Source organism: Podarcis pityusensis (assembly GCF_964106645.2).
Source record: "Podarcis pityusensis genome assembly, chromosome: 2".
Lineage (NCBI taxonomy): Eukaryota > Metazoa > Chordata > Lepidosauria > Squamata > Lacertidae > Podarcis > Podarcis pityusensis.
In genome coordinates this window covers 124794318-124815935 of record NC_138029.1, presented here as the reverse complement: position 1 = coordinate 124815935, position 21618 = coordinate 124794318, and the positions used below count along the sequence as shown (strand labels likewise).

Sequence of the window (21618 nt, the reverse complement as noted above, 5' to 3'; positions counted from 1 at the left end):
TGAAAGTCCTATAGCATACGGGATATAACTTGTCTCTCTGGATTGCAAAAGAACAAAGTTACCACAGTATGGTGACAATCTCAGTGATCAGAGTAATTCACAATCAACAAGCAGGTTAATGCAGATTGGGCACTTCGTTGATCTTACAAAAGGATGATTACGGTTAGGATTATTTATTGCTGGTTATTTTGGGACCACACAGCCTTTTCAGCTGTCAATGATTTGAACCCCTACTATATCTTAACGCACATGTTTGCTTGTTTTAAAAATCCTGTGTTTTTTTCTTTCTATTAATCTATATCTGTCCCTTGGTAGTATCCCACCAAAACATCTACAGTAATATATTCCGGAATCTATGCTAACCAATGAGAATGTTGAACATCACAAAGGGTGCTTGGCAAAGGCAATATGAAAGTATATAAAGAGGTCTTTTTAGACCAAGAGGTTTTATCCTTGTCGGAAGCAGTTGTTTCGAGGGAGAAGCCCCATTCTCTGGATACATCATTGCTGATGTATATATTGATTTCTATTGCTCTTATCTTTTGATTTATTTAAGTATTAGGGACTCTGATTCTTTTTCAAAAAAATCTCTTCGTTAACCTATTTTTGTGTGTCTTCTGGTATAGTCTAACTAGCTGGCAAACCTTTCACCAGACTGAGTCCTGATAACAGGAAGCTACAATTTGCAATCAAGCTGATTAATCTCACACTTTTAGAAAGCTGACCTTAAATTGAAATCCTTCACAACAATCAAAAGGCCTACCCTCATCCTACTCCTCTCCTAAATTATGCTGCTGAGATACCGTAAATAAAACTTTAGCAGGGAACCATATTGAGGTTATTAATATTGTGCATATGGAAGCAGTTGGATGAATAAAAATTAGCTATTTTTGAAACTCTTGAGAGTCCCATGGACTGCAAGAAGATCAAACCTATCCATTCTTAAGGAAATCACCCTGAGTGCTCACTGGAAGGACAGATCGTGAAGCTGAGGCTCCAATACTGTGGCCACCTCATGAGAAGACAAGACTCCCTGGAAAAGACCCTGATGTTGGGAAAGATGGAGGGCACAAGGAGAAGGAAACGACAGAGGATGAGATGGTTGGACAGTGTTCTTGATGCTACCAACATGAGTTTGACCAAACTGCGGGAGGCAGTGGAAGACAGGAGTGCCTGGCGTGCTCTGGTCCATGGGGTCACGAAGAGTCGGACACAATTAAACGATTAAACAACAACAACATACAGAGTAAGGCAATTCCACAAGTCAACTGCTGACAAGCTCTTAGGATTTTTTGTAACACCTTGCATTTGGTCCAGTAACAAACCAGCAACCGCTAAAGGGTTGGATCTACACTGATCTAAAAAAAGCTAAGAAAAACAAGTTATGCAGCTTTCAGTTCAATTTTCCTCGTGTTGCGTAACCTCCAGGTTACAGAATCTTTGAGTTATGGCTGCGGCAAACCCGGAAGTGTATACTTCTGGGTTTCACCGCTCGCGCATGCACAGAAGTGCTCTGCGTGCACGGCACCCCAAAATGAATTAAATCCGTAACCAGAGGTACCACTGTAATCCAATCTTGTACTCATGGCTGTGCCCTGCCTGATGTGACCATTTGAGACAGCCCAACGGTTGCCATGGAGGCCATGAAGTCCCAGTTTGGCTCTATGGCAACCTCTACATGATTATGGTCCTCCAACATCATGCCAGAGATCATCTTGGCCAGGAGAGTCCCTGGCCAATAAGGGGATCAATAAACCAGCAGCATCCCCTGTCTATCTGTCCTGCCCAGATAGAGGTTTTGAAGTTTTGTGGTAAAGGGGATAATAATTCTATGGACACTAGTGGCATCACACTGTCCTTTAACCCCATGGTCAAGCCTATACTGAGTATCCAGATGAGATCAGTTGTGTTAGGTCAGGCTCATTCAGTTTACACATCCAGTTTTCAGCAATGCAGCCCAGATCAGCAGCCACTGTATCCATGATTAAGTTGTGGATTAATATGGTCTTTCTATGACCTGGCATTCAAGAACAGCACAGCTACATCTGTAGGGGTCACCTAACAACTCTCAGAACCTTAAACAAACAAACAAACAAACAAACAAACAAACAAACAAACAAACAAACAAACTACTGTTTTCAGGATTCTTTGGAGAAAGTAATGAGTGTTGGCCAAAGAATGCTTTCAATGTATGGTGCGGAAGTGACTGTGTCCTGTGCCAAAGTGAAGCATTGGGACAGACACAATGTTGAGCTCCTTTGCACTAGGGGTGCAGGTATTTCATTTTGTGTGGCTTGATTTTTAGTTTTGAATGTTCACTCACCGCCATGTTCAACTATCTTTTTTCATCAGAAGGTTGCAAAATAAAACAAAGGGTTTTATTAGCATCATAGAATTGTAGGGTTGGAAGGGACCCCAAGAGTCATCTAGTCCAACCCCCCACAATGCAGGAAACTCAGCTACAGCATCCAGGTCAGGTGGCCATCCAACCTCTGCTTAAAAACCTCCAGGAAGGAGAGTCCGCAACTTCCAGAGGGAGAACGCTCCACTTTTGGACTGGATAATTTTTATTTCAAAAATTGTTGTCGTTTAGTCGTTTCCAACTGTTCGTGACCCCATGGACCAGAGCACGCCAGGCACTCCTGTCTTCCACTGCCTCCAACAGTTGTAGCTTCATGTTGGTAGTTTGCAGAATCAGGGTTCAGATATGTAGAAGTTAGCATGTGCTTTTATCTATCTTTAGCTTCATTGTTTATTTTACAATATTTTGAATATTTAAAATAGCTGTTTTCAACATTGTCTTTTATTAAATTATTATTTTTGTTACTTTTTATAAACCACTGGGAGGGTCTATTTACACTAAGGTGTTATGTAAATTTGACCTGATCTAGCGTCAATAAAGATCAGCCAATCCTTGAACCATGTATTGAGTAAACTTTCTTCTTCTTCTTCTTCTATGCAGCTGCTCCCATAAAGCAGCTTCAGAAGAGATATTTACCGCCTTACATTTATCAGAACCACAGTGATTTATTCTTATTCTCTGCAGAGTCCTAGAGATAGTTCCACACCCCTTCACATATTGCCTTGGGGAACAATAATGTCAACTTCACAATTAAGGGCTGCAGGAGGTTGTTTATTCAACTATGCTTGAAAAGTCTGATGTATAAAATACCTTGGGGCCAAGATATAGAGCATTTGAAGGAGAAAGTATAAAACCCAATCAAAACATAGGAAGCTGCCTTCTAGCTCAGTACCATCTACTGACTGGCAGCATCTCTCCAGGTAGCTCTACCTGTTATCAGGTAGCAGAGACTGAACCTGACACCTTCTGGGTGGGAAAAAGATGCTCCATCACTGAGCTATGGCCCTTCCCTTCAATCCTAATTTGGGCAGAGCTGAACACCCCTTGTATTTGTCAAGTCGCTGAAGCCTCTGTCTTGCAGTTTTTTTGGGTTTCTTCTAATTAGCAGCTTCTATGGACAGGAACAGTCACAAGGAAGAGTAGCAGGCAGACCCAAAATGATGATGATGATGATTATACCGCTGCTTGTTTTGTTGCCTCTAGCAACGCATGGGATGCAGCAGAAGGCAAAATGTCCACTGAATCTTATCAAGGATAGAAATTTGGCTGTAAATTATTACCAGGAGGGAGACCACCTCATTAGTGGAATTATATCTTCAAGATTAATTGGAAGTCAACCTCCCTTCAGCTTTTCCAGCACCCCAGTAAGCGATTTTCAGAAGTAAGTAATGGTGTATAGCCATATTCCTTCTTCCTAAATACTCTCCACTTCTCTTGCCATACTGATAAATCACTATATTTGTTGTTTGAAGATTAAGGGAGCATCTCACCCACAGGAATCAAATACAACTAGAACATCTGAGTAGGAGTATTGCTGGCATCCGTCTGTCTGTCAACAAACACCACCTTTGTTCTTAAACCTGTGAGATGAAAGTGACTGAAGCTAGGATGAATTCTTCCTGGCAGTCTAAACAATAATGCCATTGGATGGAGACCTGTTATTTGTTCCATTGGTTTATTAAAAGTTTTCTGTACATCACTTTACTTGGTGAAAAGCAGTGTTTCAATGTGCTTTACACTATAATTTAAGTATTAAAAAAAATAAGTCATGCTCTCTAAAATAAACTTATTTTCTATAAGCTAAAAAAGGTGTGTTAATGTTGCAGATTTTCTGTAGTTATCTCATTGTCTCTCATGAAACATTGTGGAAGCCTGAATGCTCAGGCCACGTCACTTTGCATGAATAATGGGAAGGCTCCTACTCTCAATCTGCAATAATCTTCTAGACGTTTATCCACAGAATTACTGTCCTAGGTTTGACTCACTACCAGTTTTTGTGAGATATATAATTCCTAGAGTGATCTTTTGATACACTGACAGCTAGTAGCCACAGAACTGGTCAGATGGCTAAGGAGGTTACCAGGACATGGGCCTCCATCCTCCTCCTTTGCAAAGATACTACAGATGCTATTACTGCTACAGTAATAGCATCCCCAAATCAGCCCCACATTGCCCTACTTACTGGTCTTCTTTCAAGTTTGCCTTAATTTATTTATACAAACAACTTTGTGACTCATTTTCACTGAATGGTGGATGACTATGTGACACACGTTTCTGTAGTTTGATGAATGGGAGGAACTGGCACGTTCTTTCCTTCTCACTTACTGTTCAGGAGATCAATCGTAACCCCAGGCTCTTACCCAACATCACCCTGGGCTACAGCATCTATGATACCTATTTTGATGGAAGAATAACTACTGATGCTTTGACAGACCTGCTTGCTGGTGGGAAAATCAACATTCCAAACTACAGCTGCGGAAGACGGGGAAACCTTCTAGCTATTATTGAAGGGGGTGAAACCGATATCTCCATGCACATTGCAAGCATGTCGGGCATCTACAAGATACCACAGGTAAGAACTGGGTTCAAGTCAAACATACCCAGCAACATTTTCCATTTCATAAGAAAAGCAAGGTATGCGTAGCTTAGGGCAATTTATTTTATTGCTCCCTGCCCCCCAACCAGTTGCAGCCTCTGTGGCACGCTGCTACATAAATTTTGCCCTGCCAGAAATTGGCACTTTCAAGTGTCTTAGTGATATTGAGCTTGACATGGGAAAGGTTTCCTCCGCTGTTCCATGAGGCTGCTACCTCTTCTTACAGCTCCAGGAACTGTTAAATAAAATTGTTTAATGTACATTGAAATGGGAACTAAATTTGTAGTGTGACTATTGTATACCGTGTGGCATGGTTGGAAATTTCCACTGAAGCTGAAGAAGAGCTTGCTAGGTTAATCATTAATGGGGTTATATCATGAAACTGTATGTGTATGTCTACTGGTTCAGTCACATGAAAAAGATAGTATTAGAGGTCCATGCCTATGTAAATCTGGGAGACATCCATGTTTGGGTGTGTGCCCTTTGTTTGAAACTACTGAAGAGAATGGATGTGTGAATCTGTCTCCAGCAAACAACCTCTGGCTAATGGAGACTGAAATGGCATGACACCAGCAATGAGCCGCATGGCGCCACAACTGCCACCCAGCAACTAGGTGAATGGAATTTCTCCAAACAGAGGGATGTTGAATGTGGAGTACCTCAAGAATTGGTATCAGGACTGATCTGAATTTAGGAGTGAACAGTGAGATGGCCAAGTTTTCGGATCATACTAAATTGTTCTAGATTGTTAAACCAAAAACAGATTGTGAAGAGCTCCAAATAACTCCAAATAAAAAGGCATATGCAATTCAATGTAAACAAGTGTGAATTCATGCACGCTGAGGGGGGAAACAACCTTAATTTCACATGTTTGCTCCTGGGTTCTGAACTGGCATTGACTGAACAGAAATGAGACCACGGGGTCTTAGTAGATAGGTCAGTGAAGATGTTGACTCAATGCACAGCAGTCATGTAAAAGCAAATTCCATGCTAAGTACACCATCAGGAAAGGAATTTAAAATAAACCTGTCAATCTCATAATATAGTTATACAGACCTATGGGGCCACTGCCTTTGGAAGACTGTGTACATTGGTTTTTGACACACCTCAAACAGTGTATTATAGAATTGGAAAAAGTTCAGAAAAAGATGTTGGAGATGCAGTGGTCATATTCAAAAGGGACCATTGGAAAACAGTCCTAATGCTGCAGTCCATGCTGATAACACACAACTCTAATTTTTCATAGGATTTCAATATGGAGGAGCTGTGCATGATGTAGAAACCCCTCTGGGTGTCGTGGTAGACTGACCTCCCAGTCCTACTGAAGGCTTTATAGTATTGCAGGATGCATTTTAATTTTGTTTGATTTTAGACTTTTGCATTCATAATTTTGTTCTATTGTGTTTTTCTAAACTGCTTAGAGACAATTGCCATTAGTTGATAAATACATTGCATATATATGAAATCTCAAAAAAACATTGAGGCTTATGCTAATTAAATATTTCAACATATTTAATTTAATTTAATTTAATTTAATTTAATTTAATTTAATTCACATAGAGGTATCCAATCTTTGTCCTGAGAAACAAAACACCAGTTTCTTTTCTTCAACAGCTCAGTTATGGCTTTGTTCTTCATGATAAAGTCCAGTCCCCTTTCATCTACCAGATGGTCTCAAAGGAAGAAACTCAGTACCTGGGAATTATCCAACTCCTCCTGCATTTCAGGTGGACGTGGGTTGGTCTCTTTGCTCCAGACAATGACAATGGAGAAAGGTTCCTGAGTATCTTGACATCCCTAATGATCAAAAGGGAAATCTGTGTTGCCTTCACAAAAAGAGTACTACTACAAACCTGGCTGTGGTTACCCCATGAAGCCCCTGCCACGTGGAGACAAGTCAATGTCTTTGTTTACTGTACAGACTCTCAATATGGACTTTTCACAATCATGGAGGTACAAACCTTGCTTGAAAGGATAGAAACTGGGGGGAAAGTCTGGATAATCACCGCTCTTGAGAACACAGTCTTGTTCTATGAGACGGAATCCTTCCGGTATGCCCATGGTTCTTTGTCCTTTGTAATGAAGACCAAAACAAGGACAAAAAAGGACGACTCCAAACCAATATTCCCTTCTTTTTTGGCTCTTTGGCAAGAAGAATTTGAATGTTCATATTCCAAACATGCCATGTCTGTGAGAGGTTGGACAAGATGCAGGGAGACGGAGAATGTGATGATCCAGCAGGAATTTATTGAACAGGTTCATTCCCAAGATAGCTATGTTCATTACTTCAGTATCCTAGCCGTTGCTCAGGCCTTGCATGCAGCATATTCATCCAGATCAAAGCGGATGTCACTGATGGGTGGAGGAGACCTGTTGGGACTTCAAAAGATTCAGCCATGGCAGGTATGTCCTTTTCCTTTCGCAAACTACTGTTCATTGTCCCAGCTCTGGAATCACCATATTAGGAACATAGGAAGCTGCCTTAAAATGAGTCAGACCATTGGTCTCACAAGTAGCATTGTCTATATTGGTCTAACAAGTATATTGACTGACAGGGGAAGTGAATTATCCAAAATGCTTTCATGTTTTCTTAGTGCTGGAGTTTCCTCTGTCGTTGTAGCTTCATCCATTCTTGAAAGAAGTGCATCTCTATTCTAATACTTCACCTGATGGACAGTACTTGAATGAGAATGGGGCATTGGCCATTGACTTCGATATTGTGAATTGGGTGCTGTTTCCTAATACCTCTCATGGTAGAGTGAAGATTGGGGAAGTAGAGAAACAGGCGTCCTCAGAGGTAAAGTTGACCATCAACCGAGAAGCAATTGTCTGGCCCCTGGCCTTTAACAAGGTATGGAGAAATGATATGTCATTTTATTACTTGTGACATCTGCTAGGCTCTAATAGCTTGTTGAATTGCACATATGAGACTTTGACTGTGATTTTACTGATACAGTGGTACATCAGTTTACGAACTTAATCCATTCTGATAGTCCGTTCTTAAACCGAAACTGTTCTTAAACCAAGGTGCGCTTTCCCTAATGAGGCCTTCCGCCGCTGGTGCTCTTCCACTGTTCAAATTCGTCCTTAGACCGAGGTAAAGCTATGAAACCGGTTTTGTGGAGTTCATACACCAAATAGTTCATAAACAGGACTGTTCTTAAACCGAGGTACCACTGTACTTCCCTCGAACAAAGTCATTGAGATGAATGGAACAGCCTCTTGAGTATGTATAAGATTTCACAGTGAATAGGAGACTTTCCTAAGCACAGTCAAATAGTTTCCCAAATGTAAGGCCTTCCCAATCTGTTCAGAATATCCAGAGGACAGCATGTATTTCCTGTAGGGACTGTCAGGAGTTCAGCCTACACTCGAGTAGGATCCTGGTAGAGACACATGCCCAACTGGCATGTTCTCTCCCTCCTGGCCGATCGTTTGGGAGCTTCAAAAGCTTTCTTCTGCCCGAACATCACAGTGACCAATGCCAACCAACACTGGCACACTTAGGGATCTGCAGAGTTTGTGCATTTCGCGTGACAGACCTCAGCAACTCAGCATTTTGGCTAATCTACTTTATTTACATTTAAACACACACGGAGCACTGCAACATGGCTCCCTCTCTCTCTAGCATCAGACAGCAAAGAGAAAAAGAACAAAGGACAATAGTCCCATTTCACGGAACACAGTAACACAAACATCCTGTCTTCGTCACTTCCCACACTGTGGTGTCAAAACATATACCGTCATGTGATAGACAACAATCCTATGACTGAAATCAAGTAGCAGGAATTCTAACAGGGACACCCTGCACCCACTCACAAATATTAATCAGAGCTGGCAATTATTAATCACCTGCCAAAATAGGGCCTGGGGTCACTTATGGCCATTGGAAGCAAATATATGTTTTCCACAATCTTGCCAAAACACTGCGATCTGTTTCCAAAAGCACAAATGCTCCTGATCGTTTCTCATTGATTCTCCTTCCTCAATTTCTGCCTAGACCATGCCTCATTCAAGATGCTCACAGAGCTGTCACCCTGGATATGTCAAGAAGATTCAGGAAGGGAAGCCCCCCTGCTGCTATGATTGCACTCCCTGCTCAGAAGGGACCATCTCCACTCAGGAAGGTAGGCCAAGACCTCAGGAAAAACCGTCTTACCTGGGAGGATGGGGCAAAGGTTTGAGCCAGCCTAAGCATGATGTTTGTAATGGCATCCCATGAGTGAAATGCCTCTCAGGTTTTTGGAGGTTCAAAGAGCAGCACTAGGAGGGATGAGCAGTTTTAACGGGGGGAAAGCATGTCCACCTCTTTGACCAATGCACACATGCACAGGTCATCAGTTGACAATTATGCCTTTGAGGCCCTACCCATCACACAACTCAAAAAGTGGCATCACCAAATGGGGTGACCTGCTGAGCTAAGTTTAATCCAGTGGCCAGAGGTTCCCAGCACCAGTTTACACTTAATAGAAGCGCTTCTGAAATATCTCACAGGCCAAGCTTTTCTAGCCATGCTCCACATGATCTATTTTGGTGGATGAGACCATGGATCGAGATGTTTTTGCCAGTGAACTTTTGCTTCTCTCTTTCCCAACAAAACTGTGCTCTTTTTTTATCTCTCCCATATGCCTACCTTCCCCATATGCCTAGCTTGGTTTACAACTGCTGTTAGGATACTGAAGTCTCTTTTTCTCTCTGCAGATACTGCCAAATGCACCAAATGTTCAAAAGATCAGCATCCAAACAAAGACAAAAATCAATGTGTACCCAAAATAATCACCTTCCTGTCCTATGAAGAACCTTTGGGGAGCATCCTAGCTTCCTTTGCCATCCTCATATCCTTAGCCACAGTTTTTGTGTTAGAAATCTTTATTAAATACAAAGCCACTCCCATAGTCAAAGCCAACAATAGGGATCTCTCCTACATCCTCCTCATCTCCCTCCTTCTCTCATTTTTGTCCTCCTTCCTCTTCATTGGCCAGCCAAGAAAAGGGACCTGCCTTTTGCGCCAAACAGTCTTTGGCATCATCTTCTCAGTTGCTGTCTCTTCCGTCTTGGCAAAAACCATCACTGTGGTGCTGGCCTTCCTGGCCACTAAGCCAGGAAGCAGGGCGAGGAGATGGCTGGGGAAGTGTTTGGCCAACTCCATTGTCATTTCCTGTTCCAGTGTGCAAGTTCTCATCTGCACGATCTGGCTGGGGACATCTCCTCCTTTCCCTGACTCTGACAAGCACTCCCAACCTGGGGAGATCATCCTGCAATGCAATGAAGGGTCTGTGGCCATGTTTTGTGGTTCCCTCAGCTACATGGGCTTCCTGGCTGCCATCTGCTTCACAGTGGCTTTCCTAGCCAGAAAGCTTCCAGGATCCTTCAATGAAGCCAAGCTGATCACCTTCAGCATGCTGGTCTTCTGCAGTGTTTGGGTGTCCTTTGTCCCCACCTACCTGAGCACCAAGGGGAAATTCATGGTAGCCGTGCAGGTTTTCTCCATCTTGGCCTCCAGTGCTGGGCTTCTAGGATGCATCTTCCTTCCCAAATGCTACATTATTATACTGAGGCCTGATCTGAACATGAGAAAGACCAGAAACAGCTAAATATGATATTTGATTGTTAGCTCTAGGGATATCATGGAACTGTAGAGTTAGAAGTCCACAGCAGAATATTGGCTGCAATGTGCAACTAGCCATGTATATGGTGAGGCAAAGATCCAATTGTGTGCTTACCATGGTTGCCTTAGCCTCACATGTGATGGAAAGCAGGTAAACATCTACTGGATAATATTCAGAAGACCTCTAAGAAGTTCTGATACCTGGTTCTTCAACAACAGCAACTGTGGAGATATGCATTGTTGCTTGAGATCATTCCTGTGACAGCCTCTTCTCTCTTGAGTTAAACTGCTCATTACTCTGAGCTGAATTGCATAAGCTGCTTTAGAAGTTGCAAACTGAATTGCTAAAATACTAAATAAACTTAGCTAAATTAGAATAAAGTCGCATTTAGACAGCTACATTTGATTTGATTAATTATATTTCTATGCCCCTCTTTGTTCGAATGAATCGCAGGGCAGCTTATAAACAATAAATAACAATAGTTTAATAGAACATCACAAATATAGAATTATAGGGAATAGTGAACAATTCATTTGTAAAACAATTACAGCTCGTTGGTGAAACCATTACTAATAATCAGTAAATCAAGTACAATTTATAAAACACTGTTAACAAAACACCTAAAAATATTATATTATAGGATTCACAAGACACATAATGCCTATGTCAGCAACTCCATTCTGAAGGTTCCTTGGGCTGGAGGTGTGGCAGCACAGGTGAAACCAAGCACTGCATGATGGCAGACAAATCTCTCCCCCCTCACAGTTCTTCCTCTGGAAACAGCTCCCTCATGAAGGCTCCTAGGGCTGGAGGGTAAGGCAAGGCAGTGGAAACACCATTGCCTGATGACCAGCACAAAGTCTCTCCTCGCTCACCATCAAGGACATAGGTATAAGGTCTTATGGGAATCTGCAAAGTTGATGCTCATTTACAAAGAGTTTGCGGAAGATAAATATTTTCAGCAAATGGATCTTGATGAGGAATAAAAGTGCAAGGCTGGGAGAAAATTTAATACATGGAAGGACGTGACTGAAACGGTTTTGGACAGGATGTGGACCTTGATTTTAGATAGAAAGGAGATGAGTAGTCTCAGGAGAAGTAAAGGTGTGAGAGTCAGACATAAAGAAAGGGGAACGTGGCTAAAGTTTTGGGCAGTGTTATGTACTGAAGTTCTCACCCTGGGCCAGCAGGGGGATACTGTAGATAGTTATGCAAATGAAGGATCGAAAAGTGACGTTCAGTGATTGGATAGTTTGTATGCAAATGAAGGATCGAAAAGTGACGTTCAGTGATTGGATAGTTTTAGAAAATGGCAACAGTTACATTGTTCTGGAGCTCTATATAAGCAGGCTGACTGAGCCCCTCAGCTCAGTTCTGTTCTGACATCTGAATAAAGAAGAGCTGTTTGAAGAATCACTGTGTCGTCTGCTATGTTCGCCCACAACTTAACAGGCAGAATGTGGGATGTATGTGATAATGACCTCGTGTAGGTATGTTCTGGAATCTATGCTAACCGAAGGGAATCTGAACAAAATAAAAAAATCCTTCCAGTAGCACCTTTAAGACCAACTAAGTTAGTTCTTGGTATGAGCTTTCGTGTGCAAGCACACTTCTTCAGATACACTGAAACAGAAGTTGCCAGATCCTTCTATATAGTGAGAAGGTGGGGAGGGGTATTACTCAGAAGGGTGGTGGGAATTGGAGATTGGCAGATAGCTGAGATGAGCCTGCTGACGACTCTTAACGACTGTAATAGGTCTTACAGGAAAAGGCAGGGGGTGAGAAGGTGAGAAATGGCTTAGTCATGTATAATGGGATAAGAATCCAATGTCTTTGTTCAAACCAGGTTTCTCCATGGTTTTAAGTTTGGTAATGAGTTGCAATTCAGCAGCTTCTCTTTCCAGTCTATTTCTGAAATTCCTTTGTAGTAAAACAGTTACTTTGAGATCTTGTATAGAATGTCCTGGGAGATTGAAGTGTTCTCCTACTGGTTTCTCTGTTTTGTGATTCTTGATGTCAGATTTATGTCCATTTATTCTTTGGCGTAAGGTTTGGCCTGTTTGTCCAATATAGAGAGCTGAAGGACACTGTTGGCATTTGATGCCATACACAATGTTAGATGATGAGCAATTGAATAGTCCCGAGATGGTATGTGTGATGTTGTTGGGGCCGGTAATGGTGTTGTCCGGGTGTATGTGGCAGCAAAGTTGGCATCTGGGTTTATTGCAGGCTCTGGTGCCAGTGTCCGTGTTAAGTCTGGTTGTAGTATTATTGTGGGTTAGGAGTTGTTTAAGATTGGGTGGCTGTCTGTAGGCAATGAAAGGTCTTCCTCCCAGAGCTTGAGAAAGAGAACTGTCATTGTCCAGGAGAGGTTGTAGATCTCTGATGATGTGTTGTACTGTTTTAACTTGGGAGCTGTATGTGATGACTAGAGGTGTTCTGTTATTTTCTTTTTTGGGTCTGTCTTGCAGCAAGTTCTCTCTGGGTATAAGTCTGGCTCTGTTGATCTGTTGTCTAACTTCATCTGCTGGGTATTTTAGTTCTGAAAAGGTTTGCTGTAGATCTCTTAGGTGAGAGTCTCTGTCTGTAGAATTGGAACAGATGCGGCTGTAACGTAGTGCCTGGCTATATACAATGGACTGTTTGGTATGTTTGGGATGGTAGCTAGAGGCATGTAGATATGTTTGTCGGTCAGTTGGTTTACGGTATAAGGTGGTGTCTATGCACCCATCCTGTATTTTTATAGTAGTGTCCAAAAAATGTATTTCTTGCATAGATTGATTCATTGTAAGGTTGATTGTGGGGTGAAAATCATTAAATTTCTGGTGAAAGGTGTCCAGGGTCTGTTGACCATGTGTCCAGATGATAAAAATATCGTCAATGTATCGTAGGTACAAGAGAGGTTTGAGTGGGTAGGAGTTTAGGAAACGTTGTTCTAAATCTGCCATGAAGATGTTGGCATACTGTGGGGCCATGCGGGTGCCCATTGCTGTGCCGCTGATCTGAAGGAACAGGTCATCACCGAATTTGAAGTTGTTGTGGGTAAGGACAAATTGGCAGAGTTTGGTGGCAAGGTCCGCTGTGGTTTTATCTGGAATGGTGTTCCTTATAGCTTGTAAACCATCGTTGTGTGGGATGTTGGTATACAGAGATTCCACATCCATAGTAGCTAGTATAGTATTGTTGGGAAGATTATTTAAAGATTGTATTTTCCTCAGAAAATCTGTGGTGTCACGTACATAGCTGGGAGCACTGATGGCATATGGTTTCAGAACAGAGTCCATATAACCGGAGACACCCACTGTAATAGTGCCAATACCTGAAATGATGGGGCCTCCTGGATTTCCTGGTTTGTGTATTTTAGGTAGAAGATAGAAAGTTCCTGGTCGAGGTTCTGTTGGTGTGTTGGTGAGGATCTGTTCTTGGATGTGTGGGGGTAGCTCCTTAACAATCTTGTTCAGTTCTTTCTTGTATTCTTGTGTGGGGTCTGAGTCCAATTTTGTGTAAAAGGCGGTATTGGAAAGTTGTTTGTGAGCCTCCTGAATGTAGTCAGTTTTGTTCATGATGACGACAGCTCCACCTTTGTCTGCTTCTTTAATTATAATGTCTGGGTTGTTTCTGAGATTATCTATGGCTCTCCTTTCAGCATGGTTTAGATTTTGTTGTAAGCGATGGTGTTTTCTGGTCACATCTGTTTGGATTCTGTGGCGGAAGCAGTCAATGTACAAGTCCAGTGTGGTATTGCGTCCGTCAGGAGGGGTCCATGTGGAGTCCCTTTTTGTGTAACACTTTTTCGGAGGTAGTTGGTGGTCAGTGTTCTGTTGGGAGGGTGGTTGTTGTTCTCCAGTGGGTTGAGAGGTGTTGTGTTGTGAAGTTGTTGTTTGTTCTGATTTGTCTTGTTGTTGTGTGTGTTGAAAATACTCCTTCAGGCGTAAACGGCGGAAAAATGCTTCCAAGTCCCCGTAGAACTGAATCATGTGTGGGGATTTGGCAGGGCAGAATGACAGTCCACGTGAAAGGACTGATTCCTCGGCTGGGCTGAGTGCTTGCTGTGAGAGATTGACAATATTGTTGATCTTGTTTTGATTAGTAGCCTGTAGGTTGGAAAGGTTAGAGAGTTTCTTGTTTTTCTGTTTTTTCAGTAGCTCCAGTTGAGAGTGGTAAATATTTTGTTTTTCCTTTTGGAACTCTTGCCAAGCTTGGTGGTTCCTGATAGAGTTGTCTAATACAAGGAGTTCCTCCTTTATTAGCTTCTGTTTAGAGTAGAGAATGCTGATCAGATGTTTGAGCAGTTTCTTAGAGAAAGTGTTGCATAGTTTTCTTGCATATTCAGTGGGATACGTGGATTGTAGAGGGTTCTTAATTCTAAGACCCTTGGGTATAATGTCCAGGTTCTTGCATTTAGTAAGAAAGAAGATATCAGTCTGTACCTGTGCAAGTTTCTTGGTGAGGTTGATGGACTTCCATTTCATGCGGCTCAATGTGTTGCCTTCCATGGTTCCAGTTACAGATAGGTAGCCGTGTTGGTCTGCCATAGTCAAAATAAAAAAATCCTTCCAGTAGCACCTTTAAGACCAACTAAGTTAGTTCTTGGTATGAGCTTTCGTGTGCAAGCACACTTCTTCAGATACACTGAAACAGAAGTTGCCAGATCCTTCTATATAGTGAGAAGGTGGGGAGGGGTATTACTCAGAAGGGTGGTGGGAATTGGAGATTGGCAGATAGCTGAGATGAGCCTGCTGACGACTCTTAACGACTGTAATAGGTCTTACAGGAAAAGGCAGGGGGTGAGAAGGTGAGAAATGGCTTAGTCATGTATAATGGGATAAGAATCCAATGTCTTTGTTCAAACCAGGTTTCTCCATGGTTTTAAGTTTGGTAATGAGTTGCAATTCAGCAGCTTCTCTTTCCAGTCTATTTCTGAAATTCCTTTGTAGTAAAACAGTTACTTTGAGATCTTGTATAGAATGTCCTGGGAGATTGAAGTGTTCTCCTACTGGTTTCTCTGTTTTGTGATTCTTGATGTCAGATTTATGTCCATTTATTCTTTGGCGTAAGGTTTGGCCTGTTTGTCCAATATAGAGAGCTGAAGGACCTGGTTTGAACAAAGATATAGAGATATAGAGAGCTGAAGGACCTGGTTTATAGAGAGCTGAAGGACCTGGTTTGAACAAAGACATTGGATTCTTATCCCATTATACATGACTAAGCCATTTCTCACCTTCTCACCCCCTGCCTTTTCCTGTAAGACCTATTACAGTCGTTAAGAGTCGTCAGCAGGCTCATCTCAGCTATCTGCCAATCTCCAATTCCCACCACCCTTCTGAGTAATACCCCTCCCCACCTTCTCACTATATAGAAGGATCTGGCAACTTCTGTTTCAGTGTATCTGAAGAAGTGTGCTTGCACACGAAAGCTCATACCAAGAACTAACTTAGTTGGTCTTAAAGGTGCTACTGGAAGGATTTTTTTATTTTGACTATGGCAGACCAACACGGCTACCTATCTGTAACTGGAATCTGAACAGTTCGACATCACAAACGATGCTGGACAAAGGCAACAGAACCTGGAGCTTTTTGCGTGAAGAGGTTCTCTCCCCTTCAGAAATAAATGAACATGGGCAGAATCTGGAAACGTCTTTGCAGCTTTGCATGTGCCAGTTTATATTAATCCCTTTTTCTCTTACGTTGCACAAGAATCTACCATAGCATACTGCCATCTCCTCTAATTCCAAGGTGTCCAAATAATAAAATAAATGTTCATAAATATACAGAGTGGGCACACAAACATAGCTACATTAACCGGATTCAGAAACGGTGCAGGGCTCCCTTAAATGACCCCAAATGTTTCTCTGCAGTGGAAGGAAGTGTCTTGGGGGATAAAGGATCTTTCCAAATAGTTCACTTTCTCATGTAAATCCTATAAATAAATAAACTATTTGGAATGAACATCAAAAAAACGAAGATCATGGCCACTAGGCCCATCACCTCCTGGCAAATAGAAGGGGAAGAAATGGAGGCAGTGAGAGATTTTACTTTCTTGGGCTCCATGATCACTGCAGATGGTGACAGCAGTCACAAAATTAAAAGACGCCTGCTCCTTGGGAGAAAGGCAATGGCAAACCTAGACAGCATCTTAAAAAGCAGAGACATCACCTTGCCAACAAAGGTCCGTATAGTTAAAGCCATGGTTTTCCCAGTAGTGATGTATGGAAGCGAGAGCTGGACCATAAAGAAGGCTGATCGCCGAAGAATTGATGCTTTTGAATTATGGTGCTGGAGGAGACTCTTGAGAGTCCCATAGACTGCAAGAAGATCAAACGCATCCATTCTTAAGGAAATCAGCCCTGAGTGCTCACTGGAAGGACAGATCGTGAAGCTGAGGCTCCAATACTTTGGCCACCTCATGAGAAGAGAAGACTCCCTGGAAAAGACCCTGATGTTGGGAAAGATTGAGGGCACAAGGAGAAGGGGACGACAGAGGACGAGATGGTTGGACAGTGTTCTCGAAGCTACAAACACGAGTCTGACCAAACTGCAGGAGGCAGTGGAAGACAGAAGTGCTTGGCGTGCTCTGGTCCATGGAGTCACGAAGAATCGGACATGACTAAACGACTAAACAACAACATTTGGAATGAAGAGACCTGCTCCTATGCAAAACCAGTCTGGCAGGTATCTGTTAAGCAGAGCAGACATGTCAATAGAGCATCTTCTTCTGAGACAAGCCATACTCTCACATTTCTGTTGTAGAACACCGCTTTCTGTGATACATTTATGATGCTTCCTTGGGTGGTCCTTGGCTAAGGGACCAGGCAATTTCTAAAACCTTTAGAAGTTCTTGCACATCTTTGTCCTGGGTCCTCACCTCCTATCAAAGCTGGTAGGGGAACTTCTGTTGCAACAGAATAATAAAGATCTGCCTTGCTTTCACAGGATCTTGACTCAGCTCATTTTTCTCTGACCTATCACAAACTTGAGGGGCTCTGAGTCCTTTAATGGTGAGTCGGGCTGTTAAAGACACACCCTTCTTTTCTGGTCACACTGACCTGCAGATTTATTTTCTGTATTAGGACTCTGATTCTTGAAATAAAATATCCTTCTATTACCTATTTCTGGAGCCTTCCTGTATAGTCTTAACAGCTGGCAAACCACTCACCAGTCTAGAATTTGTAGAACAGCTAGAAGGAGCTGTTTGCAGTTAGACATCTCTGTTTGATTATCCTCACACTATCAGAGGGATGACCCTAAATTAAAATTCTTCACAATGACGACAACAAGACCTTGCCCACCCAAACCCTAAATTGGGCTACTTGGTTGAGAAAAATTGAGGGGGACTAGGAGAAGAATTTCATTCGACAATAGCTACTGGCAATTGAAGAAATGTTTCCCCTTCCAATATTGGAGAGAGGATGCTCTGAGTACCAGTTGTTGGGGAACACGTGTAGAGAAAGTGCTGCTGCACTCATCTCCAGCTTATGGGCTTCTGTTTGGGGCAGGTGGTTGCCAATTTTGAGAACGGGATACTGGACTTGATAGGCCTTAGGCCTGATCCAGCTTCAGGGCTCTTCTGATGTCCATCATACAGCACTTTCTTCCTCCTTGAACCATGTCAGATTCCTGAGTCAACATGTTTTTCTCCTGTTCTCCACCTGCTCCCATAAGTTTCTTCCCCTTACAATCATCAGAACAACAGTGATCTATTATTATCCTTCCCATAATCAAATAATCTTCAAATGTTACCTTTGGGAACAACAATGCAAACATCACAATTAAGGGCAGCAGGAGGTTATTTACTCCACTGTGCTTGAAAAGTTTGATGTATAAAATATATTGTTTGATGTATAAAATATATTGCGTGCCACAGAATCCATGCAGTCAAGATATAGGGCAGGTGAAAGGGCGCAGGAGATAGGTCATTGTGGAGCGTAATCAATAGGAAGCTGCCTTCTAGCTCAGTGCTATCTTCTGGCTGGCAGCAGCTCTCCAGGTCAAGAACATCCTCAGTCCTACCTGGAGCAGTTAGCAGAGGTGGACCCTGGCACCTTCTGGGTCAGGTATGTCCAAAGTCCGTTTCGGGGCCTGATCTGGCCCGCTGGTTGGTTTAATCTGGCTCCTGTGGCAGTTTATCTGGGAAGTAATAGTGCCACTGTATTCTGCTCTGGTCAGACCTCACCTGGAGTACTGTGTCCAGTTCTGGGCACCACAGTTCAAGAAGGACACTGACAAACTGGAACGTGTCCAGAGGAGGGCAACCAAAATGGTCAAAGGCCTGGAAACGATGCCTTATGAGGAACGGCTAAGGGAGCTGGGCATGTTTAGCCTGGAGAAGAGGAGGTTAAGGGGTGATATGATAGCCATGTTCAAATATATAAAAGGATGTCACATAGAGGAGGGAGAAAGGTTGTTTTCTGCTGCTCCAGAGAAGCGGACATGGAGCAATGGATCCAAACTACAAGAAAGAAGATTCCACCTAAACATTAGGAAGAACTTCCTGACAGTAAGAGCTGTTCGACAGTGGAATTTGCTGCCAAGGAGTGTGGTGGAGTCTCCTTCTTTGGAGGTCTTTAAGCAGAGGCTTGACAACCATATGTCAGGAGTGCTCTGATGGTGTTTCCTGCTTGGCAGGGGGTTGGACTCGATGGCCCTTGTGGTCTCTTCCAACTCTATGATTCTATCTCCTGTTTATCCTAAAACAAAGCTCAACAAACTCAACCCTAAAAAAAGGTCAACCACAAAGGTCGGCCCTTTGGTCGGCCCTCCACTTCGTCCAATCTGGCCCTCTTTGAAAAAAGTTTGGACACCACTGTTCTGGGTGCAAAAAAAGATGCTCCACCACAGAAGCTATGACCCTTCACCTCATTCCCCTTTTGGCTTTGAAGCCAGAGCTGAACAACCCCATATTTGTGAAGTCAGCGAAGCCTCTGTCTTACAAGAATTTGGGTGTTTTTTCCCCTAATTAGTGGCTTGTGCTGAGAGGAATAGTCAGAAGGGAAGTGTAGTAGGCCGACCACAGAAATGTAGCAGAGGGCAAAATGTCCACTGAATTTGATTGAGGATAAAAATTTGATTGAGGATAAAAATCCATAGCTTTTAATGTTTCCCCTTTTTAAAGGGAAATTCCCTTATTCTGAATAGGATTCCTCGCAAGAAAAGGGGAAAGTTGACAGCTATGTAAACATCTGGCTGTGAATTATCACCAGCAAGGAGATCACCTCATTAGTGGAGTCATATCTTCAAGATTAATTGGAAGTCAACTTCCCTTTAGTTTTGGAAGGGGCCGCGAGGGTCATTGTATTCATCCCCCTGAAATGCAGGAACCACATCTTAATAATCCCTGACAGATGGTCATTAAGACTGCACCTGGGACTTCCTTCTGCATGCAAAGCATTGCATCTGAGGCCTTCTGCATGTGAAGCAACTGCTCTGAGAGCCAGTGTGGTGTAGTGGTTAAGAGCGGTAGTCTCGTAATCTGGGGAACCAGGTTCGCGTCTCCGCTCCTCCACATGCAGCTGCTGGGTGACCTTGGGCCAGTCACACTTCTTTGAAGTCTCTCAGCCCCACTCACCTCACAGAGTGTTTGTTGTGGGGGAGGAAGGGAAAGGAGAATGTTAGCCACTTTGTGACTCCTTAAAGGGAGTGAAAGGCGGGATATCAAATCCAAACTCTTCTTCTTCTTCTTCTTCTTCTTCTTCTTCTGCCACTGAGCTTCGCTCCCTCAAAGCAAAGCCTAACCTTGTCCATTGGCCCCCACTTTTTGAAAAAAGGTACGCATTGTAAAGACACCGGACCACCCCATACCCACTGGCATTTCTCCGAATAGAGACGTCCTATTCAACAGTAGGGTTTCCATATGTCTGGAATTTCTCAGACATTGAAATTAAAATACTTTATTGTCACTTGTACAACTTGTATACAGTGAGATTACACGAGCACCCCCCACTCAGCTCTCTTAGTCTTAATTCTCCTCGTTTACTGAAACACACACACACCAAACCCGAAAGTCAGTTGCCCTGTTATCTTTCCATTCAGCAGCCTAATAGCCCACGGATAGAAGCTGTTCTTTACCCTGTTGGTGCGACTAACCATGCTTCTATATGTTTTGCCTGAGGGCAGGAGATCAAGAAAATGCCAGCCAGGGTGTGAATCACCCCTGAGAATTTTCCTCACTCTCCTGAGGCAACATTCTTCCGCTATTTCATCCAACGAATTCACGGGACAGCCCACAATATCTTGTGCTGTATTCACCACCCTCTGTAGGCACTTCCTATCGGTTGATGTCAAACCAGCATACCACACCGTGATGCAGTATGAAAGGACACTTTCTATTGTGGATTGGTAGAAGGAGATCATCAAATGTTGATTGACATACCCATGATACTGTAGTTCGAAGCAGTGGATGGGTGAAAATCGGCAAAATGTCCCATGTCGGCAGTGCCATTTTTGCAGATTTTGCTAAAAGATAGCTCAAAATAGCTCAAAAACTGCATTATTATTATTATTGCAAAATATGTTCAAAAACTTTGGGCAAAACTAAAGAAAAAGCTTGACTGCTTTTGTGTCCGGATTTTCCCTTTTTGAAATATGGCCACCTAATCATCATCATCATCTTCCAACATATATAAAAAACATAATAAAACATTAAACAGCTTTGCTATACAGGGCTGCCTTTCAGATGTTACTTATTTCTTTGGTTCAGGGATCACATAACTCCCTTCAAAATTTATCCAATGGATATAGGGACGTCATATGGAAAACATGGACGTTCCGGGATTAAATGAGAAACCAGGATGGCTTCTGTAAATCCAGAGGTGTCCCTTGAAAACCCTAACCCCCTATAATATTATTGTAAGTTGCTGCTCTGAACCCCTTCCACCCTCTTTTCCCCAGGGGGGGCCTTTTCAGAAGTAAGGTGTGCGTTTCCTCTTTCGCTGCTGGGGATTGAACCTGTGACCGTCTCACCAAATAAATGGCAATACAGAGCTTCTCTGACACCCTAGGAAAACAGGTCTTCCCCAGAATTGGGAAGGGCATTTCTGTTTGCAGGGAGGGGGA

At 42.7% G+C, this 21618-nt stretch overlaps 1 protein-coding gene across 4 annotated transcripts; it reads left to right on the top strand.

Moving 5' to 3' along the window:
* Window positions 1-3312: 3312 nt before the first annotated feature.
* Window positions 3313-12092, top strand: LOC308469371 (vomeronasal type-2 receptor 26-like). Of its 4 annotated transcripts, none has more exons than XM_080991710.1 (6): window positions 3313-3743; window positions 4643-4934; window positions 6573-7361; window positions 7579-7809; window positions 8959-9085; window positions 9660-12092. In XM_080991710.1, exons 1-6 carry the CDS (start codon window positions 3520-3522, stop codon window positions 10550-10552), a joined length of 2556 nt encoding a protein of 851 aa, XP_080847836.1. In that variant the 5' UTR covers window positions 3313-3519; the 3' UTR covers window positions 10553-12092. The 4 variants fall into 4 exon arrangements, with proteins under 4 accessions (XP_080847836.1, XP_080847835.1, XP_080847837.1 ...); XM_080991709.1 differs by having other exon boundaries at window positions 6519-7361; XM_080991711.1 differs by having other exon boundaries at window positions 3608-3743; window positions 4695-4934; window positions 6519-7361.
* The last annotated feature ends 9526 nt before the right edge of the window (window positions 12093-21618 follow it).